We start from the raw sequence: 25758 nt of genomic DNA, 5'->3' as shown, positions 1-25758 counted from the left end.
TATCACTGGTTTTACAGGTTCTCGCGTGTGTGTGCGTGTGCGTGCTCATTATTACACACTTTATCACATGTATAGGCACCTGTATCTACCACCAGAGTAAAGATACCAGTTCTTCGCCATCAGGATCCTGCGTGTTGCCCCTTTACATCCACCTCTCTCCCACCCTTCTTCCTAACCCTGGCAACCACTAAGCTAGTCTCCAATTTTGTCATTTCAAGAATGTTATATAAATGGAATCATATGGTATGTAACTTTTTTCCACTCAGCACGAATTCCCTGAAGATTCGTCCAAGTTGTTGTATCAATAATTCATTCCTTTTAGTTTAGTAGTATTCCAGTATTCCATGGTGTGAACATACCACAGCTTGTTTAACTATTCACCCATTGAAGGACATTTGGTGTCTAACTTTTGGATATTACAAATAAAGCTGCTATGAACATTTGTGAACAGACTTCTATGTGGACATACATTTTCATTTCTCTGGGATAAATGCCCAGGAGTGCAACTGCTGGGTTATATAATAAGTGTATGTTTAGTTTTTAAAGAGATGACCAAACTATTTTCCAGAAAGGCTGTATAATTTCACTTTCCCATCAGCAATGTATGAAAGATCCAGTTTGTCCATATCCTCACCAACACTAGGTACTGTCACTATTTTTCATTTTGGGTATCCTAAAAGGTATGTAGAGATATCTCTTTGTGGTTTTAATTTTCATTTCTCTGATAGCTAACCATGTTGACGTCTTCTCATATGCTTATGTGCTATCCATATATCCCCTTTGATGAAATGTCTGTTTATCTCTTTTGTCCAATTTCTAACTGGACTATTTGCCTTTGTTACTGTTAAGTTTTGAGAGTTCTTTATATATATTCTAGATACAAGTCCTGTCTCAGATACAGGTGTGCAAATACTTTCACCCAATCTGTGGCTTCTCTTTTCATCCCCTTAACAGGATCTTTTTCACAGAGCGAACATTTTGAATTTTGATCAAGTCCAATTTATTATTTTTTTCTTTTATGGATTGTGCTTTTGGTGTCTGGTCTATGAACCCTTCACTTAGCCCACAGGCCCAAAGATTTTCTCTTATATCTAAGTTCTAAATGTTTTAGAGTTTCCACGATCCATTTTGGATTAATTTTTGTATAAGGTGTGAGGTTTAGGTTGAGGTTCACTGTTTTACCTATGGGTGTGTAATTGCTCCAAGCACCACTGTTGAAAATGCTATCTATTTTTCCTTCATTGAATTGCATTTGCATCTTTGAAAAAAATCAGTTGGCCGTACTTGTTTGGGTCTATTTCTGGGCTCTCCATTCTGTTCCACTGATCTATGTATTTATCCCTTCACCAATACCACAGGATTTTGATTACTGAAACTATTTAGTAAGTCTAAAAGTTGGGTAAAGTGATTCCTGCCACTTTATTTTTATCCTGTTTTGGATATTTTAGTTCCTCTACCGTTGCATATAACTTTTAGAATACGGTTGTGTTAAACCTATAGAAGAATTTGGGGAGAACTGGCATCTTTACTATGTTGTGTCTTCTAATGTATGAACATGGTAGACCTCTCCATTTATTTAGACCTTTGATTTCATTTAACATTTTTTAGATTTCAGCACACAAGCCCTATACATGTTTTGTTAGATTTATACCTGAGAAATTTTTTAAGCAATCACAAATGGAACTATGTTTTTCCTTTTGGTTTCCACACATTCATTGCTAGTATATAGAAACACTATTTTTGTATGCTGATCTTGTATCTTACAACTTTGCTGAACTCACTTATCAGTTCTAGATTTACGTAGATTCCTTGGGATTTCCATTGGAGACCTCATGTCACTTGCAAATAGAGACATTTTTATTTCTTCCTTTCCAATCTGTATGTCTCTAATCATGTGTTTTGCACATTATTAATATTTTTATTCAACTTTAATATGGTGGACTACATCAATTGATTTTTTGAATACTGAACCAGTCTTACACCCCTGGAATACAACCCACTTGGTCATGCTGTATACTTCTTTTTATATGTTGCTGGATTTGTTTTGCTAATATTTTGTTGAGCATTCTGTGTCTATATTCTTAAGGGATACTGATGTGGAGTTTTCTTTTCTGTACTGTCTTTACGTTTTGGTATCAGGGTGATACTGGCCTCAAAAAATGAGTAGTGATATGCTTCCTCTTCTATTTTCTGGAAGAGAATGTGTAGAATTCATGTTATTCTTGATGTTCCAGATCCTTCTTTTATCATTTCCTTTCTGCTTGAAGAACGACCTGTAGTCATTCCTTCACGGTCTGTTACAGACACATTCTCTTAGCTTCCCTTCACCAGAGACTGCTTTGATTGCACCTTCACGCTAGAAGGATATTTTCACTGGGTATAGAATTCTGGGTTGCAGATCTTTTCTTTCAGCACTTAAAAGACAGTGTGCCATTTCCCTCTGGCTTCGATGGTTTTTAATGTGGGATCTACTGTCATTTGAATTATTATTCCCCTATAGGTAATAGTTCAGTTCTAACTGCTTTTAAGATTTTTTGTCTTTTACTTTGATTTAGAAACAAATTTTTAACTGTGGTAAAATACACCTAGCATGAAATTTACTGTCTTAACTGTTTTTTAGTATGAAGTTCAGTATGTTAAGTATATTCACATTGGGTTTCCCTGGTGGCGCAGTGGTTGAGAGTCCGCCTGCTGATGCAGGGGACGCGGGTTCGTGCCCTGGTCCAGGAAGATCCCGCATGCCGCGGAGCGGCTGGGCCCGTGAACCATGGCCTCTGAGCCTTCGCGTCCGGAGCCTGCGCGTCCAGAGCCTGTGCTCCGCAACGGGAGAGGCCACAACAGTGAGAGGGCCGCATACAGAAAAAAAAAAAAGTATATTCACATTCTTGTGCAACCAATCTCCAGAATTTTTCATCTTGCAAAATTGAAATTCTATACCCATTAAACAATTTCACATTTCCGAAGGTTTGATTTTGATGTGCCTAGGTGTGGATTACTTTAGTTTACCTTATTTGGAGTTCAATCAGTTTCTTGAATCTGTAGGCTTACATCTTTTGCCAAACTGGGGAAATTTCAGGCATTATTTCTTCAAGTCCACCTTTTTTCTCTGCTTCTGAAACTGTGGTGACATGAATATTAAATCTTCTGTTAATGTTCCCAGGCCCCTGAGACACTCCATTTATTTTTCAGTTTATTTTTACTCTGCTATTCAGATTGAGTAATTTCTATTGCTCTATCTTCAATTTTATTGACTCTTTCCAGTCACCTCCATTTTTTTTTTTTTTTTTTTTTGGCTGCACCACATGTGGGATCTTAGTTCCCTGACCAGGGATCGAACTCGCACCCCCTGCAGTGGAAGCACAGAGTCTTAACCACTGGACTGCCAGGGAAGTCCCTCCATTCTTCTATTGAGCCCATGTAGTAAGTTTATTTCAGTTATTGCATTTTTCGGTTCTAAAGTGTCCATTTTCTACTTTATTTCTTTTCTGAGACTAATTTTTCATTTGTTTCAAATGTGTTTGTGGTTGCTCACTGAAGTATTTTTATGATGGCTGTTTTAAAATCCTTGTCAGACAATTCCAATATATGAAGCATCTCCTTGCTGGTATCTGGTGCCTTTTTTCTCATTCATGATGCAATTTTCTTGGGTCTTAGTGTAAGTGAACTTCAGCTGTATAATGGACATTTTGGAGATTTTAAGACTCTGGATCCTATTTAATCTTTTTTAGCAGGCAGTCTACCAGTTGAGGTGTAGTGTGAGGGCAGGGTGAGTGTGTATGTTCAGCTTCCTGCTGGGCTCCGCCAACACCACCCTGGCAAAAGTGGAGCAATGACTCACATTGCTTTTTTGCAGATGGGTGGGATGGAAGTTCAGCTTCACTCTTGTTCCCAGTGAAAGTGGGGCACCAACCCATACCACCTCATTGCCTCTGAGCAGGGGTGCAAGCTCAGCTCCCTGACAGACCCTACTGACAATAGGAAGAGGGGAAGTGGAGGGCTGACTCACACTGCTTCATTGCTGCAGGGGAGAGTGGAGTTCAGCAGAGTTCAGCAGAGTTCAAGGTAGACTTCAGCTCCCTGAAAGGCCCAGCTGACAACAGGAGAGGGGAGAGGGAGAAGTGGGGTGCCAATCAGCCCTGCCATCTACCACTCTGTTCCACCTTGTAGATGCCAGATGGAGGTGGCATCTGGGCCCTACTGCATCAGCGGAGCGGGGAAGCAGCACTGACCAGGCCACCTCCAACCATCTTGTTCTGCCTTGTTGATGCTGGGTGAGGGTGGACCTCACTGACACAGGGCGGGGGGAGGCTTAGTGGGGACTAGTCCTACCTCACACCACCTTGTTATGCCTCATTGCTTCCAGGTTGGAGTGGAGGCTCAACTGGCTGCTGGACCCCACTGACACTACCCTAGTGAGAACACCACCTCCTTCTGTAGGGAGTGGGACAGGCGTGGTGGTGAGGGAATATCAGGTCCCTGCACAACCTGCCAAAGCCACCGAGCAGGGGGAATCAAAGTGCTGTTTGTTTTTGCTAGGCAGCGAAGGGGAGAAGGGGCGATTAGGTCCCTGATCTGCCCAGCCACAAGCACTGCCACTTGCTTCTTAGAAGCAGGGTGGGGTTTTTCTGTTGGTGTTTGGCTACAGTAGGGTGGGTATTGTCAAAAAGGTTTACTGTTGTTAGCCCACCCTTTCTTTAGTCATCTGGCTAAAGAGAACAGGCTTTTCTTGGAACCCTTTTTGTCTGCGCCTGTTGGTGGTTCCAGGTTGGAGGCTTTTAAAACACCCTGTCCAGGATATATGGGAGGCAATAAGAACACCCAGGGAACTCACTACTTGTGTCATTCCTTTAATCCCAAAGTCTGTAGGCAGTCTGCTCTCTAATTTCCACCTTTCAGAGTGTTCCTGTACTTGTTTGCTGTGATGTCTTAGGTGTTTTAGTTGTAAAGGAAGACCTAGGAGGAAAAGGACTCCTCCACCTTGGCAGAACCAGAAGTCTCCACCAAGTGATTAATTTTTATGTTGAAAATAACATTTTCTCTCTCTCTCTCTGTGTGTGTGTGTGTGTGTGTGTGTGTGTGTGTGTGTGTGTGTGTTAAAAGAAACTTTACTGGGTGTTTGGGGTAATGACATTTATTTTCTAGGTTTCCACATTATGGTTAAAAATGCACTATGGAAAACTGCTATATAACATCATAGATCAGAACTTTCCCCTAAAGTTCCGATTATGTTTATATCATTCCTGGCTAATTTAGCTTGCTTCATGTTATTCAACTGCCAGTCCACCTCAGTACTTTCACACTATAATATTCCAAAGGAAAGAATTCTATCTCATTCATTATCACCTAGTACTACACCACACAAATTCAGAACAGCCAGGGGGAAAAGATCCCTTTAAAACTCATTTTGAGCTCCTCTTTTTAATAATCCAAGGCAAATCTTATTTTTAACTTGCCTGTGACATTTCTCTCTTTAAGTAACCCCCCTTACTGCTATCAACATCCATTGTGATAGTTATTTTTCTTGAATTATATACCAAGAGCCAGGAGGAACTTGAAGGAAAGAAGGCCAACAGGGGTTTTGCTTTGCATTTTCACTACTTTAAATGAAACGTCTGTATATCTCACTTTAAGAGATGGATCCTTGAAAATTCATTTATTTGTTGACTTATATTTAATTTCAGAGATTCTAGACTTTTTGTTTTGACTGACCTTCAATTAATTCCTGTACTCTTGCTTTAAATAAGAAACTATAGAATAGTATAAGAAGACTGAGGAGACTGTAAGGAAAAATATCACTGCCTCAATTTTTGCTTTCTTTGTATAATTTGTTTTATAATTAATCTTTTAACTCTTTGTTGTGTTCCTCTAGAAACTCTGTTCTGGCTGGGAGAAGGTGTGGCCCAGGTGAAGCAGGGCTCTATTCACCCAACTGGAAAGCCATTGTTCTAGAAAAAGCTTTTTATTTATCACATCTAAAAATAAAGGAAATCTTTTAAAAGTGCAAACTGAAACTAAGTTTTCTGAGAACTATGTATATAACATGACACAGATAAGGATCTTCTATATCAGCATTAGAGCGAAACTCCATTTAAGTCCCTAAATCAGCAGCAAAATAAGCACGAGAACTATGGATACAAGTAGACAATAAGCACATGAAAACATCCTTCACATTCCCAGTCATTAGAGAAATGTAAATCAAAACCACAATGAGATACCACTTTCAAACACACTAGGGTGGTTATAATGAAAAAAACAATAACAAGTGTTGGTGAGGATGTGGAGAAACTGAAACCCTCGTGCATTGCTGGTGCGAATGTAAAATGATACAAACAAGTTGGAAAACTATTTGGCAGTTCCTCAAAATATTAAATATAGACTTACCATATGACACAGCAATTCCACTCCTAGGCAAACACCCAAGAGAACTGAAAACATGTTCACATAAAAGCTTGTATACAAATGTTCATAGCAGCATTATTTATAATACCCCCAAAATGGAAACAATCCAAATGTCCACCAACAGATACACTGATAAACAAAACTGCTATAACCACACAATAGCTTACTCAGCCATAAAAATGAAGCATTGACACATGCTACAACACTGATGAACCCTGAAAACATTATGTTAAGTGCATGATGTCGACACAAAGGCCACATATCATATGATTCCATTAACATGAAATGTCCAGAATAGGCTAATCTACAGAGACAGAAATTAGATTATTAGTTGCCAGGGGCTGGGGGAAGGAGGGAATAGGGAGTGACTGCTAATGAGTATGGGATTTTGGAGGTCATGAAAATCTTCTGGCACTAGATAGTGGTGATGGTTGCACAACTTTGTGAATATACTAAAGACCACTGAATTGTATACTTTACAAGGGTACAATTTTGTGGTATATAAATCATATCTCAATTTTTAAAAAGATTAACTAGGGCTATTTAACCTAAGAATTAAAAAACCCAAAGAGGGGGAAAAGTCACCAATGATCAACATTTCTTTAAATTTCCTTTTCTTTTACTGTAGCAAGATAATTGGCAACTTTTTCAGGTTGTGCCACATCCTGTTTTCTGGCACTCTGAGGGAAAGTCAAATACATTTTTCTGAAAAGAAGATGCAAATATGAAGAGGTAATGATTTAATAAGCTGCAATTAAAAAACAGAGCACAGTTACTCAAGCACACACCTAGGGGCTTCTGTATGGAGAGGTGTTAAGTTACATCTGGACAAACCCCCTTTTTCAAGTACAGTAGTTTTTGTTTCAAATTCTCACTTGTAAGATAGTTGTTTAGAAATCTCAAAAAAATTTCCCATACGATGTCACATACGATGCTGTTTCTCAGGCCAGCTCACAAAAGCTTATTTTACCCATGCTGTATTTGGAGAGTAATATCAATTTTGCTTTTCTAAGTCTCCCTGTACGTTCCCATGAAAACATCTGCTCAATACAAACCACCTGGACCCTTTTGCCCTTAGGAGGAGATGTCATCTAGACCGAGTCACTCACCTCTACGCTGTTTTCAACCAAAGCAGGGCAGTCTAGTGGAAAATCAGTGGGATTGCAATCTGCGAGACCTGGTGTTTGAACCCTGCCTCCTCCACTTAATAGCTGTGCAACCATGAACAAGTTACTTAACCTCTCTAGGCTTCAGTTTCCTCACCTGTAAGTTGAGGTTAATTACATCTACCTTATTCAAGTTGATATACACAAAGCGTCTAGTCAGAGAGGGCATTCAGTATATGTTAATCTCCAAGATGAACCAATCTACTTTCCCAGTATTAATTAGCATAGTATAGTGAACAAAATGCACCAATTCTGATAGCTAAATTTCCCCAATGCTTCGATGTTATCACTTGAATGAGAAATGTCACTGTAAAGTTAGTAAAGTTGTAGAAAGTGCAGAATGGTTATTTGAGGGGCATGTACCACTTAGGAGGGCTTATCAAAATCTTCAGGGTAGAAGAGAGACAAGACGAAGCTGATTAAACATAATTTGAAACAGCATATTAAATATATTTTTCATTTAGAAAAAGCTTTAGCCTATTAATTTCAAACTACAAGTAAGAAAAGGTAGAGTTGAAAAACACTGGTGTAGAAAAAAGGGTTCAGTTTGTGCTAATTCTATAATCTAGAACTGTGCTGTTCAATGTGGTAGCCAATAGCCACAGATGACTATTAAAATTTAAATTAATTAAAGTTAACTTAAAAATTCAGTTTCTCAGCCATACTGGCCACATTTCAAGTGCTCAGTAGCCACACATGTGGCTGGCTAGTGGCTACTGAATGGTACCCATCTAGAAGCTGGGGTTTTTTTTAAGTGCATCTTTCCTATTATTTTATATTCTTTTCAGGTAGACTCCTCTGCTCCTAAATGTGAAAAAGTGAAATAACATCCTGGGTAACTGAGGTTTTTAGTAGAGATTCTACAAGATTTCTGGAGTGAAGATTTCTCCCAAAACATTGCACTTGAGGTGCACTTCAATCTATTAATGTCAAAATGAACTTTTGTTTCAGGCTATCATTTCCCATCTGCTTCTAACACATATCAAATGGCTGAACCAAGTTTCCTATAACAAGTTTTGTGGGCCAAAGGATTAGACGCAAGCTCACAGAAATCTAGATGACCAGGTCAGACATGAAGATGAGATCATCATCATATGTAAGATTATAAAAATCAATTAACATGGTGGATAAAACAATTTTTAAGGTATGTAAGAAACCATGGATAGAGTATTAGTTAAGATGGGAAAATCTGATTTAAGTTATGCTACTGCTGTAATTCTATTTATACTAATAGAGGGGAAGACTGATAGGAAGTATAAAAGTGCTTTTGGATTTACACATAAATGTAGGATTATCTAATATTCAGGCAACCAGCACTATTTCATGAAAAAACAAAACAAAACACAAAAATACCCTCCAAAAGACAATGTGGAGAGCTGACTCCAGGTGGGGCAGTAGGCTAGCCTCCTGATCTTTCGTTCATTCACATTCCTTTCTAGCTGATACCTTCAAGAGAAAAAGGTACATATTCAGAGTAGGTAATGCCAGTAATTGAGCTATTCCGTTATGGTATGCTGAAGCATAAAATCACTGTTTGTTAGTAGGTAATACGCCCCTCGAATACCCCTGACTCCAGAGGTATGTGTATATAATGGGCAGAGATCAGAAAAAGGGTGAGGAAGTCATTTTACATCATTGGTAAGCTGTAAGTAAACTTTTTTTTAAAGATGAAGTAACAATGTTCCCAAGTTAAAAACAGCTGCATCAAAATGTCATTAATCCTAGCTGTTTTCTAGTAACTTCAAGTTTGAAGCAATTAATTAAAAAAGAATGGGAGAAGTAGACAGATTGACAGCAGCATAAAATAGCAAATGATAAGAGTTTTTAAAAACTATGAATATTAAAAGTAAATTACAGAGTAAGTCCATGAGGGAGCCATTTAGTAGGGGCAATTAGCTTGATATTAAGGTAGAATATGACCATTACCTTTCAAAACACTGAATTTTAAAAGTTTAAATTATTTCAAACTTTTATTTAAACTACTGCATTTAAATTTTTAGTCCACTATTAAGATGGAAAATTGTTACACAAATTAATCTAGAAAGACTCCAATTCAAAATGAAACAAAAACTCGTTTGACAGTTACAGAGAAAAAGATTTGATACAGTCAATTAAACATTAACAGCTTGTTTCCAGGCAATACTGGATCATGTTACTGTAGTTATCAGACTTTCCAAAACTGTGTTCTGCAAAGCACTTGTGTCCTCTGAGACTTCAATAGATGGTTCATGAAAAAGGGGTGCTGACATCAAGTCTCAAATGCTGTGAGCTATTTCCTTTTTGCAGATTCAGCATGTGCATTATCATCTTAAAAGTTCTAAGATGTTATGCAGTAAAGACATTGGTCAGATCTCATTTAATTCCACAATCCCCAAATTTATTTGATTATGTCACGCTCCTTTGGTTTTTTTGGAGGGAGAAGATGGTTGTTGGGGCACAGACACACTTTGAAAATTTTCAGAGACTTCTCAGTTGAAAATACCATGTGGACTATTGAAAGTTCCTTAAGTACCAGTATCACATAACAGAACAAAAACCAAAGGATTGTATTTCTAGACAGGAAAAGCCAGTCACTCATGGCATATTCAAATAACCAAAATAAATGTGTTTATAGTAATGGGGAGGGAAGTGTGCCATATTAATTTCTGTCCCTAAAAAATGAAATTAACAGAACTGATCCTAAAATATAAAAAGGTGTGCACATTTTGTTTTGGTACTTTTTAGAAAGTAAGTTAAAATTCTACCTATTGATGCTATATATTGACTTTATTTCTTCAGAGACACACTTCCTTCAAGAGGTTGACATATAGGGTATACCATATTTCAACAATTATAAGACACCATCGTGTGTGAGATATACTATTATCTTATATATCACTAAGAGAAAAAAGCCCCTGCTGATTAAACAATGACATGCCGTGGACTGTGAGAGGGCTTCCAATTTGAGCAACGTTGAAATATGAACATTCTTTTCTTCCTTCTTCCGCACATATTCTTCAAAATGTTTTTTATGTGTTTCCCCTCTCTAAAGACAATATTGAAGAGGGGAACAATATAAAAAAGGATAAGATTCAAGAGATTTCTGTTCACCTTACCCTTACAGTTATATTCAGATATTATAAAGGTTCTCTTTAAACAGATCAATCAAACAAACCATTTTGTTTGTTTGTTTTTCTTTTTGTTTTTTTGTTTTTTGTTTTTTTTTGCGGTATGTGGGCCTCTCCCGTTGCGGAGCACAGGCTCCTGACGCGCAGGCTCACAGGCCCAGCCGCTCCGCGGCATGTGGGATCTTCCCGGACCGGGGCACGAACCCATGTCCCCTGCATCGGCAGGCGGACTCTCAACCACTGCGCCACCAGGGAAGCCCCAAACAAACCATTTTTAATTGTTCTGTTTGATTCTGGAAAAATTACCCCAGAGGAAAAACACAGAACTTCCTAAGACAGTGCTGTTTGAGAGATGATTCATTATAACTATTATTTATTAAATACAAACCATGTACTGACCCAAGTGCTTTACATATATTATCATTCGATTCTCACCACAACCCCATGAGGTAGATATTATTTTCATGCCTATTTTACAGATTAGGACGTTGAAGCATAGAGACATTAAATAACTTGCATAAGATTACAAAGATATTAAGTGGCAGAGACAGGGCTCAAACCCAGGTCTTCATGGCTCCAAAATTTATGTACTTTAACACTTTGCCATACATCCAAATTATCCCACAAAGTAGAATAAGTAAAATTGAAATATTTAATTGCTAGTAACTAATGTATTTGCTTAAAATAGCCAAATGTATTAAATGATAGTTATGTTCTACACAGATACATTTTATCCTGTTTTATACAACGAATATAGTATATTTGTGTTTGTTTTGTTAACTTGACACATTTTACTTAACAATTAAAATTTACAGTTGTTTTATCTTTGCTTCTATGCTATTTGGTATTAAATTGAAAAACCAGAGTATCTTGAGATTTGGTAACTGTCCCAGATTAACGAAAGGCACAGGAAACTGTATCAACTCCTAAAGATGGGGGGGGGGGGGAGTGCGATAAATCTAATGCCAAGTATTAAAATGCAACTGCTTGTTTTTTCTTTCTATTACATGAAATGGGGAACGGGATGTGTAAAATATACATTTGCTCGATTGCATTCCAATGCTTTAAAACTTGTCATTCACCAAAACACATAAACAACTGAGCACTATCACACTCATGCATTACCAAGAGACCACCAAGATGTCACTGTTGTACACTGTAATCTGAACCACTGGGTCTAAAGCATCCAGTCCGCACTGGACAAACTGGGCCACTTGACGTCATCCATCATTCACAGCCTGGAAGATCACATGTCCCTGAACACGGAACTCTAGAGCAAATCTTCTCAACGATCACAGTGGTATAAATTTTTTAGTGGATGATAAATTAAAAAAAATCTTTAGAACAACTCTTCTGCAATTCAGACTTCTGAGAAATGATCTGCTATATATATATATATATATATATATATATATATATATATATATTTATTTATTTTATTTTTTTGCGGTACGCGGGCCTCTCACTATTGTGGCCTCTCCCGTTGCGGAGCACAGGCTCCGGACGCGCAGGCTCAGCGGCCATGGCTCACAGGCCCAGCCACTCTGCGGCATGTGGGATCTTCCCGGACCAGGGCACAAACCCGTGTCCCCTGCACCAGCAGGCGGACTCTCAACCACTGCGCCACCAGGGAAGCCCGATCTGCTATATTTTTGATCATTCTATAATTTACTGAATGTCATGTCCTTGGTCAAGAGTGCACATCCCAATTATGCCACTCTTCTTATATAAAAATAAGACATACTCATTGTGATTTCCAGAAACATACTAATGAAAAGGCAAAGTCTGCCTATACTTGTTTCTTTAATTGGATAAGTTTCCCTCTTTATCTTAAAATTTAAAGGTATCAAAGAAGTTTCTCGTTTTGGATTAACCCCATCAGTATAGGATCAAGCTTCCAAAATAACGCAAACCTTCCTAAATTCTAGTTTAACAAAAACTGATATTATAATCACTGAAAACAACAAAGTGTTCAATAATGTGTCACAGTTACTCGACAGTTGACATGTAACAATACCTGTCCTCTCCTCAGATCTTCACTTGGGGGAAAGAAAAAAACCTGAAAGGTGGTAAAAATGAAACAGGAAAAGGAAAAGAAACTTAATAAAACATTATTTTTTCAAAATCAAAGATCACACTTTAATAGAATGTTTTTCCCTACAGATGAAACATAAGAAACCTAATATTGATACAGTGGAAATATTACAGAATCCAATAAAATCTTTGAGGTTAAAAATGGTTGCACACCCACTGAAGATGGTTTCCAAAACAAGGGTCTCATTTTTTATAAATAAAATATTTATACAGTTAATATTTTTCAATGCACTATGGAACTTGTCATTTAAAGGAATTCGAGGTAACTATTTTTACATAACACATTTCTATAAAGCAAAAAGAACCTCCTTAATTTTATTATTTTTGAAAATTGTTCATATTTACATTTACTATAATATATCTTTACTAAAAATGAGAAAAAGGTGTCACTTTAGGTCAGGTTTATGATCCAGTAAATGTCCCTAATAGCAGTGGCAAGAGTTTGTAGAAAAGAATAGCCACAATTCCTGGATATCCATCTCCTAAACAGTCAAATATTCAAAAACACACTAGCGTCTTTAACTCATTAAAGAGTTCTGAATTCACCTGGACTATTTAGGAAGCTATTTTGTTTTTAATCTTGTACCAACCTTGACTTTGCTCACATAGTACTTCCTTTATTATTCTAAATTTGCTTCTTTAAACATTTGGCATAGTTCTAGCCTATCATGTTTTGACCCATGTTTGAGTTCAACCACAAGGGTTTTTTTGTTTTGAGCACCATGAGACCCATGTGAGGTCAAGAAGACATGTAAAGGAATGAAGAAACTGCCTGTACTTTTAGTGAGGTACTCAGTTCTTTTAAGATTGCTCATATTTCAAAGTAAGATTAAAATGATAAGAACAGAGATAAAATTGATAATTACCCTATTCCTGACCTTCATAATTAATTCGTCGGTCATCTAGGGGGCCTATACTATGTATGCGCCAGGCACTGTGTTAAGAGCTGAGGATACAGAGAAAAAAAAGAAGTCTCAGCTTTGAAGAATTCACAGTCTCCTAGGGAAGAGACCATAAATGTAAATTTCTATAGAGATCAACCCTGAAATCTTTTAGCCTGAAGAGAAACAATCTGGTGTTTTTACTCAAATGACTATTTTTTAAAAATCGTAAAATACAACTATTCACTGATAAGAACTTACTGAGGAGGAGATGGCATAATGCTAAGCATAATACTAAGTTCAATATCAGACTTCCAAATGAAAATTTTCAACCTTTTCCTTACTGGTTTCAGTATTTCCAAATTTGCATCAGAAGTAATTTACTTGAAACAGCTGAACAACCAAAGGCAATAAATATCTAAAGGCAATTTGTTAAAATCTAATTTTAATAAATCTAGGCAACACTGGCTCTGACTGACATACCTTATGCCAGAATATCAAGAAAATTACTTGAAAATGGCAAATTGTGGGAACCTATCTGCCAGGTTCTGGAAACCATGACAGTAACTGAAATAACCAGGCTTTAACAAATGAGATATCTTATAATACCATAATTGTTTTTGAAAAATACTTGACCTCTAACTACCGGTTTACTTATTTATACTGATTTTTTTCCACAAAAGATTTGAAACAGCTACCCTAGCATAAAGCAAAGCACATGAATTATATCCATCTGGCTCTGAATTATGGCTCTGCCATTTACTATTTATAATCTTTGCGCCCTTAACTTTTGAGATCAGTTTCTTAATCTGTAACAATGGGGACCATAATCCTACTCTGTTGGGTCATAGGAAGGATAAAATGAAATAGCATGAGCACAGTATCTGGCATATAGTAAGTGCTAAATAAACATTAGCTTTGTGCTTTCTTTATCCAATTGTATGCTATATAGAAAAAGGATCAGGTGGAATTTTAAATGACTTTTTTTTAACACACTGATGCGTGCCAAGCAGAAGTGTGGACTGATTACGAGTTGCAAATGTTAACGTTTGCATTTAAAAATCAGGCTCAAAGCAAATTCAATTTCTTTCCACAAGGTCGGCACTCTGAGAACACATTTTAGCTATATTACTTAATATAACCTTTTAGCTATATTACTTAATGCAAAAATTTTTCTGAAGGAAAAAAATGAATGAAAAGAGCCCCGGGAGCACTATGTTTCATACTATCCAATTCCAAAGATGATTAAACATTCTAAATTTGATTTTCTTACAAAAAATTCACAGTATTAGACTGGCTAACAATTTTAAATGAAATTCTCGTAGATTTCCTTTAAAAATTTTTTTTTCAGGAAACATCTATTAATGTGTTTTCTATTGAAGAGCAGCGTTTCGTTTAGGTTTTAAAAATATGATCCAAGTCGCAAAATACTAAGCACCAACCGTAAGCACTATTACAATTCTGCATGCGATAAAGAGAGAGCAAGTAAACATTTTATACAGCAGCAGAGGTGACTAGGGAAAAAGTGCAAAGTGATTTGAACTGATCCCCGTCCGCCTCCCCCTCCATTCTACCCGAGAATGCAAGTGTCCCGCATCTCAGATCAAACTGAGCCTCGGTCTTACTGACGTAACCAGTAACCCTATCCACCTCTCACACTGCGGAGGCCGGCAGGGCAGCGGCTGCCGCCAAGTACACCACTCATCAGAGCCTGCCCCATTCCACCCCCGCGCTTCAGTCATGCTTTCCAGAAATGGGGTCACTCGCTCAGTAACTATTACACACACGCAGCCTATCATCCTGTAATCCCCCAAAGTCCGCTGTGGGGAATAGAAGACAGCAAAAAGTCAAGAAGGAAGAATCACAGACGCGCCACCATCAGGAATTGATTTTCCGCTCCGGAGAGGAGCGCTGATGCCCTGGAATGGGTCTTGTCTGGATTATTTTCGCAGACCCCGAGTTGGTTCTGGGACAGGGGCGGCTGCGAAGAGTCGGGCGAATTCTGTTTTGCCCTGTTTAGGTATAGTGTTTGGGTCACTCGGGTGGGTATCTCAGGGACGGTCACCAGATCGCGGACAAGGAAAACCAGAAACCCCTTTACTGCGGCCGCTGATCTCCTTGAATACCACCCTCTCACCTCCATGGACAGGAAACTCAAGTTAAACTCGCAGGGACGGGGTCCTCGAGCTCAGGGACCTCAGAAACGGGGCGGGGGGTGGTGGTGGAGGACCTCAGGCTTCCACTCTTTCCCTTACAGCAGCAGAAACCGCTGCGGCAGATGGGGGGGGGCAGAAACCCTTGGCTGTCCCGCACCCCTTACCCGAAACCCTCACAGGTCGCCACCCCTGCCCTGGGCCGTTCCTGCCCCCGCGCGCCCGGCTCCCCGGGGCAACCCCCTCCCCCGGCCGGGCTCGAGAGTCCCCTCTCCCCAGCGAACCCAATCCACACCCCTCCCGCATCCCCCAAAGTCACCGGGGTCCAGGGAAGCCCCCGACCAGGCAGGGCCAAACTTCCCAACTCCTCGCCAGCCCCCGCTGCGCCTCCCGCTCCCCCCACGCAAAGTTGATGAAAATCGGCTTCTTGCAGAGCCCCGGCGCCCACTCCAAACCCCACGCGCCACCACACCACAGCCCCCCGAGGGAGGAAAGGGAGGGGAGAGTGCGGGTGGGAGGAACAGAAGGGCAAATAGATCAACCCCAACTATCCAAACCGGAATCCCGAACCAAGGGGAGACGCGAGCGGCAGAGGAAGGGGCCGAGTGGTCGGCTCCCGGGAGGGGAGCGAACTGGCGGGGGCGCGGGGAGGGGGCGCGCCGGCCCCGGCCGCTCGGCTGCACTCACCTCAGCGCTGTCGGACGGGCTCTCCACAGCCATCTTCTGCCACGGGTCCGCCAGCTGCGCCAGCGGCATCTTCCCCCCCGGCCCGCCGCCTTCACCGCCTCCTCCCTCCCCGCCCGCCCCGCGGCCGGCCCCGCTCCGTCGCCGCCCGAGCCACACGGCAGCAGTGGCGGCAGCAGCTGCAGCAGTAGCGGCGGCTGCCCGGGAGAGGGCTCGGCGCCGACACCGACCCTCGAACGCCGCGCGCCCGGCTGGAGACGCCCGCGCGCCGAGCGAGAGCCTCGCGCCGCTGCCGGGCACCGGGTCTCGCCCCTTTCTTCCTCTCCTCCTTCCGCCGCCGGGACTACAGCTCCGCCCCCCCGCCGGTTCCCGCGCCCGCTCCCAGCAGAACAGCAGCCCCCGCGCGCTCCGCTACTTCCGCTCACAACATGGCGCCTAAGCGATACCTGTCTCTCAGAGCGAGGCTCGGCCGTCGCCGCCACCGCCGCGCGCACCCGGGGGCGGGGCCTGGGAAGACACGCCCCTGGCCGCGGCGCGCCGCTAGTCCCTCCTTCCTCGCCCCAGCCACTGCTTCTGGGCCTCGCCTTCTTTCTGGAAGGGCGAGCGGGAGAGATCTGGGGGCGTCGGCTGGAGGTGGGGGAAAGAGGGAAAAGGGAAGAGGTGCGAAAGGCTGGGAGTTTCTAAGTGCCGCGAGTCCGAGCAGGTTGAAGGCTCCTCGGGGATGCAGAGGAGTGGTCCCCGTCCAGCTGGGGAGAGAGATGGGAGAGGCGCAGGGGGCGCAGTACAGTGCCGAGGACCCGGGGAGGGGGCGTCGGGTGTCTTTTCGGCGCGATTCTTCCATGGGTGCACGTGGGCGCGCCGAGTCTATGGGCACATCCCGTAGTGGCCCAGGACCCGCCCTCTCCCAGGGTCACACGATGGGCATTCACCTGCCCCTCCACCCCCCCACGACGGGGACACGGAAGGGTATGTGTCCCGGAGCCGCCTGGGGGTTCGGCTCTCGGTTTGAGTCAAGGCTCTCCAAATTGACGCTCTTGTGTTATATTTTTAATATTTGGAATTAGTTTGTCTTGCATGACTCGACCCCCCCGCCCCAAGTCCGCAGAGCCCTGGGGCTTCAGGCCCGACCCTCCAAGCGCGCCCCCTCCCCGGGTCTCCGCTGCCTAAATCCCTCACGAAGGAGAAAACAAGGAGGTTCTTTAAGGCTGCCCCTCTCTGCAGAGGTTGGGGAATTATTTATAAATATCTTGTTGGCAGGAGCCCGGGGTTCCTGCTCTTCTGTTGACTTTAAATAAAAGATTAGATTAAAAATCAGGCTGGCGGTGGGTGGAGGAGGGGGGAGAGGGAGAGCTTCTAACTCCTCCCGCCCGAGATAGGGAAGCCCTAGGTTAAAGAAACCCAACCCCCAGAAGGCAACGGAGGGCCGAGGACGGGGAGAACTTGAGGAGAGAAGCCTGGGCGTCTGGAGTGGGTTGGGGGGAGGGGGCGGAGGGTTCGACCCCCTGTTCCCCGCGCCAGGTGCCGCGGCGAGCTCAGTGCGTCCGGGCAGAATTGTGTAAAAGTCCCCAGGCTGAGTGGAAAGCTACCGCAGCGATCGGCTAACCGCCCTACAAGGAGAAGGAAAAAAGTAAAGGGAAATCTCCAGGCCGGCCAGTGCCTCTATCCCCTCAGGCCTCGGCCCAGGCGTCCCGGTCCTCCCACGCCGGGCGACCACAGCGCGACCCCCGCTGCGCTCCTGGTGCACGCCTTTTAACAGCTTCCTTTCATCCTCGCGGGACCCGCACACCTGGAGAGCCCTGGCCTCCCTCCCTAACGCAGGTGTGAGGATGAGATTAGAGCCCCACACCTAGCCGGCCAGGTCTGCGCGGGCGGTGCAAGGTTTCTCTCTGGGCCGAGAGAGGCAGGTGTTAGGCTCTTTCTGCTGCCTTCGCCTGCGCGCCCCTGGGCACAGGCTCGAGGCCCGGGAGCCTCGCGGCCACCTGAACAGGCTCCATCTGTTCAGGGAGCCTGAGGAGGCGGCCGGAAATACTCGCTGCGCGCCCTCTCCCGCAGCCTTGGACTCAGGGGGACAGCTCAGGGTTGAGCAACATCTGGGCAGGCTCAGCGTGGTCTGTTGGGTGGGGGTGGGGAGGACTGAGCTCGTGATTTTGTCACCTCCCCCAACATGCTGATTCAAGTGCTGCAAATCCAATCTGGACCCAAAACTCAGCTAATCTGGCAGCCACCGTCTCTGTAACTCCTGAGGGTAAAACCAGCTTGCAGAAGTTTGAAGATAAGGAGTTGTGTATTGTTTTTCATTTATGTACAAAGTGCCTAATTTATCTTTCATTTATATTGCAAAGCCACGTTACCATTCCTTACAGCGAAAAGAAGTTGGTCAATTTGGTTACTTTAAGGTAAATTAGCCCCCCAACGGTGATCAATTATTCCAATTAACATTCTTTCTTTAGTAAAAACATACATAGTTGAAAAGAGTTACTGTGTCTAACACTGTCCAGCGCTAAATACGCCGCTCAAAGGGTGAACTAACCTTTTTAAAAATAAATCAAACTGTATACTGAAAAGTTGATTTCGGTATCAATTTTTATTCATTTCCTTTTACCTTGAGAACTAGAGGAATAACTTTTAAAACAGCGAATTGATCTGTAAAAGTAGTGTGAACAGTGGTCACATTGCAGGAGTTAAGCATTAAATGAACTTAATAATGGGCTAAAGTACCACTAGCACAGCTGTCTCGCACATAGGATCAACTTGTTAAGTATGTGAATTGATTCGGGAAAACACTATTCTCCTTTCTTTTGCCCAAAAAGAAAAGAAAGCAATTTTTTTTTCCTTTTGGTTAACAATAAACTTTTTTCGTTTTTTCATTTATTAAATCCAAGAGTGGTGCAACCACTCACTCAGGCTGGGAGAATTTGGGAAAATCAAATGAGGCTGGGGGATTTTTCTTGCAGGTGGCAACAAAAAGAGTTATTTGAACATAGAAGGTGATATTGCCCTGAGCAGGATTACTTTTTTTTCCCCCGTGTTTAAGAAAGGAAAACTCTTAGGTATTCAAAGAATAGCTGCCTCTAGAGAGCACCTGTGCAGGGTAATATGGGAGCCTCTTGAGCATTTAAAATAGGTTGGCTGGTCGCTACCGAGATGTGCTATAAGTGAAAAGTTCACACCAGATTTCAAAGGCTTAGTACCAAAAAAAGAATGTAAAGTAGCTCATTAATAATTTTATAATGACTATGAGTTGAAATGATACTTTCAATATATTGAGTTAAATAAAATATTTTGTTAAAATTAATTTCCTGTTTCTTTTCACTTTTTTTTTTAATGTGGCTACTATAAAATGTATACTTCCATACGTGGCTTACTTGTCAAGATTGGCATTATAGTTCTACAGGACAGTGCTGCGTTAGCATTGAGCCTTTTATATATTCCTACAAGTCCTGTAATGTTAAGTGATATCCTCACATTCCACTGTCTTTTTGGGCTCCTCTGTGCAAAATCAGCAGAAAGGGTGGATTCAGTTACCTACTGATTCTATACCCCTCCCCCCAACACACACATAAGTCTCTCAGTCAGAACCAAAATATTGGAAAGTTATTACTTGAAACTACAGCAAAGGGAAACAGCAAACCTCAGTCGAAAATCTGGACTAGATTTCCAAGAAATGATTCCTGCTGTATGACAGGACAACCAGATTTAACCTCCTCTGTCCCCAACAATTTCCTGCTATAATTATAACCTTTGTATACAAGTTCAAATGGGCATTTACTTAACAAAATAACATTTGTTCAAAAAATGGAGTTACATCAGTCTGGAAAAGTTACAAGATGACTAAACTATGGCTCATGGCACAATCTCTACCTCATATACAACCAATACTCACAGCTATAGGTTTGTCCCTATAGAAAACAAAGTGTAATCATCAGTGCCCCTCTGAAACAAGTGTTTTCCCTCTACATTATCTGAGCATTTTTACTTTTCATACAAAAAAGAAAAAGTAATCACTAGAGACTATTTAACTATTTCTTTCCAGTGAGAAAGAAAGATAAAACTTAGGCTCAAATTTTATCTTGCATAAGACAATAATTAAACAAAATATGTGGTGACATCTTTTTTCGTGTGTATGAGTTTCATCTTTTCTTTGAAATTTCCCAAGTAAAAATTATTAACAATATCTTCCTGAATGACACACATCTTAAGAGACAACAAATTCTTCTACACCCATTCGAACATGTTTTTTACGAGAATTCAAATTTTGGAAAAGGTAAGATCTTCTCTAGATTCTCCTGCAGATACAAAGTTCAATGATTCTGGAGTTGCATGTGATGAAAGATGCTAATAAAATCTGTAAGGAACTAAGGGGAAGACAATCTATGATACAAATACTTGAAACGTTTAACATTCTTCAGGGTAAGGCGGTATGGGATCATGATAAGAGCAGAGCTAGGCCTATGTCCAAACTCCAGTTTCCTTTACATCTCTAAGCTTCAACTTAAAGGCCTAAAAGAGGGTCTGGTACATAATAGTTGCTCAGTAGATACTGGCAAAATCAGCTTTGTTTTCCTCATCTGAAAATAGGATAGGGACTTCCCTGGTGGTGCAGTGGTTAAGAATCCGCCTGCCAATGCAGGGGACACGGGTTCGAGCTCTGACCCGGGAAGATCCTACAGGCCGCGGAGCAACTAAGCCCGTGCGCCACAACTACTGAGCCTGCGCTCTAGAGCCCGCGAGCCACAACCACTGAGCCCGCGTGCCACAACTACTGAAGCCAGCACACCTAGAGCCCATGCTCTGCAACAAGAGAAGCCACCGCAATGAGAAGCCCGTGCACCCCAACGAAGAGTAGTCCCCGTTCGCCGCAACTAGAGAAAGCCCGCGCACAGCAACGAAGACCCAATGCAGCCACAAATAAGAAATAAAATTTAAAAATAAATTAAAAAAAAAGAAAATATGATAATAACACCTACCTTGTAGAATTTTGAGGAAGATTGAATGGAAATAATGTCTGGGAAGCATAAAGCACAGCGCCTGCCACATAGGAAGAGCACTCAATAAATGGAGCTATTGTTATGAGCTTCAGAAAGGGAGTATTCCTGCATATATAATGCAGTTCAAATACTTCACTCCTAAAAGTTATTTCTTTCCATTTGTTGTGTGAGCATTTCATTATGGTATAATCTATTTCTTTAGGGCACTCTTGTATCACACACACACAAAAAAGAAACCGTGAGTAACTTCCTGTGGAATTCAAATAAAAGAGCATGTAGGGTAACGTCCTGTTCTGTTTTTCAAGCCACATATGTTGAAATGCAAATGATTACAGGTCAGCTGCCTCACAGGCTATGATCAAAACTTTGTTTACGTAATGCTCAAAGGAAACTAACTAATGTATGATTCAAAGTTAACATTACCTGACTCATACTTATGTAGGGAGGACTGGAGGAACAGGGAAGTATGGAGGAAAGGTCTGTGTCAGACATGCTTTAATGTTTTCTTTTATTGATTTCCAAAATGTTTAATCCTTAGAGGTGTCAGTTTGTTTCAGAGTTGTTAGAAGAGAAAGAATTATGGGGCTTTGAGACTTGACAAGGAACTAAGAACCCATTCTTGGAGCTTTAATAAGCTACTGTTTTCCTCCAGCTTTCATTCTACTAGAACAGAAAAGACCCACTAAATGTTCTTGTTTATAAACACTAATTCATAAGAGGGAGATAATACGTTAAAATTTCATTTTCAAACTGATATTAAAAACGACTGCTTTTAACATTAACCAAAAATCGCAGTATAAAGTACTCCTTCAGAGGATAAACATTCCCATTTTATAACTATCAATTTAGTCTGGTTGGTTAGAGCAGTGGTTCTCAAATTTTTTTTCAGTCCACAAACCATTTTGAAACAAAAACCCAAGAACCACCAGTTCCTACTCACCACTATGGAAAAAAACCAAAAACCAAAAAACAAAAACCCAAACTTTATGGAACTGTTGCTTTAGAACGTGGCTGTTATTGTGGTTACGTTTCTTATTTTTAAAGTTTATATTTGTGCTTTTGAATGTAGATTTGCGTCTGCAGCTAGAAAAGATTCTTTAAAAAATATGCTAACTTTTTTAGCGACTTGCATTTAAGATCAGTCTATGACCAGACCTTAACTGGGGAAGCGACTTTGGGGAAAGCTATGGCATCACATGGAACTTGATTCCTTGACCACCGAATGAACCTCAGATCTCTATGTTTGGGAAATCTGAAGCTTTAATCACAAAGATGTGTGAAAAAGTATGTGAATGGGGCAGTGTCAAATCAGGTCTGGTGCTGGAAAAACTGGTTGTGGATAATAATGCCATATTTGTAAATGAAGTACATTTTCATCAAACAACACTTCACTTATGATTTCAGTAGCTTGTTTTCAAGTCATGTTCCTGGTGACTAGTAAATAAAATAAATACTTTGGGGAGGTATAAATATTAAGGAATTCCTTTATTTTAAAAAATCAAATTTAAATAACTTACAATTGCCTACTAAATAAGGAATGAATTCTATAGATTACACAAAATTTAAAGAAACCCCACCGAATGAAACTATATGCAAATGTTGAGTGTATGTGTAAGCCAATTAAACCAATTAGAAGTTGCATTGGCAGTTTTGGTCACTTTACCATCTTATCTAATGATTGTGATCTTGACAATAATAGATAGACATTTATTTCATACATACTATGTGTCAGGCACTATTATAAGTGTTTCATATATATTAACTTCTTTTTTTTTTTTTTTTGGCCATGCCGTGTGGCACGTGGGATCTTAGTTCCCAGACCAGGGATTGAACCCATGCCCCCTGCATTGGAAGCATGGAGTTTTAACCACTGGACCGCCAGGGAAGTCCTATATTAACCTCTTTAATCATCATTGCAATCCTAAAAATACTAAATACATATTAATAGTAGCTAACAGCTATTGAGTACTTAAAAACTGTTAAATGGTTTGCATACATTGTTTCTTTCTAACAATAGGTATTTGTTAGCAAAAGTGTTTTATTGGGATAAAGAATGAATGTTTTTCACTATAATTAATTCCTTCAAAAAATTCAGGAAAATGCTTGGGGAAAATGTACCATAAGATATAGTCAAATAAGTACTTAAAGCATCCTTATTAAATATATCTGCATGTCATGTTGCTTTCTTATTCTTTATTTCACCTTGGTGGAGACAGCAAGATTCTGTGAATATCATTTTGAAAAAAAGAAAATAAGTTTTAGTTTCTCCAAAGAATAATGTAAGGCTTTTGAAAGGATGCTAAAGGAGATAATTTTCAAATGAAAACTTTCCCTTCCATAGTTCATCATGAGTCTTTAGACCACTGTTTCAGGCTGAATTCTGCCCACCCTACACCCCACTCTCACAATGATATGTTGAAGTCCTAACACCCAGTACCTCAGAGAGTGACCTTATTTGGAAACGAGGTCATTGCAGATATAATCAGTTAAGATAAGGTCATACTTGAGTAGAATGTGCCCCTAATCCAATGTGACTGTTCACCTTATAAGAAGAAGGCCATGTAAAGGCAGAGGATTGGAATAATGCATCAACAAGCCAAAGGTTGCTGGCAAACCATCAGAATCTAGGAAGGGGCAAGGATTCTCCCACAGGTTTCAGATGGAACATGGCCCTGCTGCCACTTTTATTTTGGACTCCTAGTCCCTAGAATTGTGAGCCATAACTTTCTGTTGTTTTAAGCCACCCAGTTTGTCGTGCTTCATATGGCAGTCCTAGCAAACTGATACAACACAGAGAAGATTTTTGCTTATACACTTGCATAGCATTTTTACTTCTGAAAACACTACATCTTCTACTAAGGAATTTCTAAAATAGTAGGTGCATCTCTGTAAGTAATAGGGCAAAAAATAATGATAGAGAAGAATTTGAAATATGTTTAAAAATGGACTAGGAATAGAATTTAGAACTTAATTTCTTCAGGTTAAACACTTACTGCTAACAAAAATAATCCCTGATTCTTATTTATAGATCTCTGGAATCCAGACAACTCTATATGAGCAATCCCCCCTCCCCGACAAGTATAGTATGCACTCGCTGTTATTTACTAAACTCAAGTGGAAAAAAAAAATGCTGTAGCATCCTAAATCTGTCCTTCTGTCTGGGAGGTCTGTATTTGAGCCATATAGTTTTTTTCCTTTAGAAAGTAACTTGCCTCTACTTCTCTTCCTGTATTTCTCAAGGTAGTTTTTGGCATTATCATCTACTTAGTTCACCAGATTAGAAATCAAGGGTTTATCCTGTCATCCTACCACACTTCCTCTCGCCTCCATCCCCTATGTTATTTGACAGCTAGATTTTGTTGATTCTCCTTTCTAATCTATCTGGATTCTGTCAAACTTTCCTATTCCACCACCCCAGAGTTTGCCATATCCGGCCTGTATTATGACAGCTCCCTTTAGAACCTTCCAGACTTTCACCAGTTCTCCACACTATGGCCAACAGTTGCTTCCTAAAATGAAAATCCCATCTTATTTATCCCTTGCTTAAAACCCACAGCGGCTTTTCTTCCCTCAGGATAAAATCCCAGCACCTTTGCATAGATGCAAGACACCTACCTTTTTCTCCAGTCATTAATGACAATTAAAGAGAAATAATTAAGGATTTATCATGCCTTTTCTTGTATAAACAGTATTTCAGGCCAACCATGTAATATTAGTTGATGAAAGTTCTTTACAGAATTATATCGAAGGAATGACAGACTTAGAAAAGTGCCATTTTGAAAACCATAATGAAGGAGCTGATTCAGGCAAAAATTGTAAATGAATGAAGCCATTAGATGAAAGGTGGATGGAGAACTTGAAATTGGAAGGATCAGGCTATCACCACCTGAACACAATGACCAATCTTAGCATCAAAAAATATGGCACAACCAAGCACTGTAAGCCTCCTCTGTCATGCGACAGGAAGCATATAAGACCACCTATGAAGTATTCTTTCCAAAAACCTGAAATGGAATTCAATTAAGCCTCTAGAGCTGTGCTGTCCAATATGGCAGCCACTTGTCACAGGTGGCCATTTAAATTTAAATTAAATATGATAAAATTTTAAAATTCAGTTTTTAAGTCCCACTAACCACATTTCAAGTGTCAATTTTCACATGTGGTTAGTGGCTATGGTATCAGTACACATTATAGAACATTTCCACTGTGGCAGAGAGTTCTATTGAACAGTACTGCTCCAGAGCTAACTTCTGTCTTTGAGAAAAAGGGGGTTAGAGAAATTAAAC

At 40.7% G+C, this 25758-nt stretch overlaps 1 protein-coding gene across 7 annotated transcripts in view; it reads right to left on the bottom strand.

Annotated features, from left to right (window-relative positions):
• The window catches only part of RPS6KA3 (ribosomal protein S6 kinase A3), a 199319-nt gene that overhangs the window by 93511 nt on the left and 80050 nt on the right, over window positions 1-25758 (bottom strand). For 3 of the 7 annotated variants that reach the window (XM_060292164.1, XM_030843810.2, XM_060292162.1), the window contains exon 1: window positions 16488-16586. The exons of 1 other annotated variant lie outside the window; for it this stretch is intronic. Coding sequence is in view for 1 of the 6 variants with exons in the window: in XM_030843814.2 (XP_030699674.1) it covers window positions 16488-16556 (69 nt within the window). In the remaining 5 variants the exon portion in view is untranslated. Of the gene's footprint in view, window positions 1-16487; window positions 16587-16930; window positions 16978-25758 lie in introns of those variants that run through there. 3 more of the 7 variants (XM_060292163.1, XM_060292165.2, XM_030843814.2) reach the window with 3 other exon arrangements.

The sequence above is a fragment of the Globicephala melas genome, chromosome X (assembly GCF_963455315.2).
Source record: "Globicephala melas chromosome X, mGloMel1.2, whole genome shotgun sequence".
NCBI classification, from domain to species: Eukaryota; Metazoa; Chordata; class Mammalia; order Artiodactyla; family Delphinidae; genus Globicephala; species Globicephala melas.
This window is presented reverse-complemented; position numbering and strand designations above follow the sequence as displayed.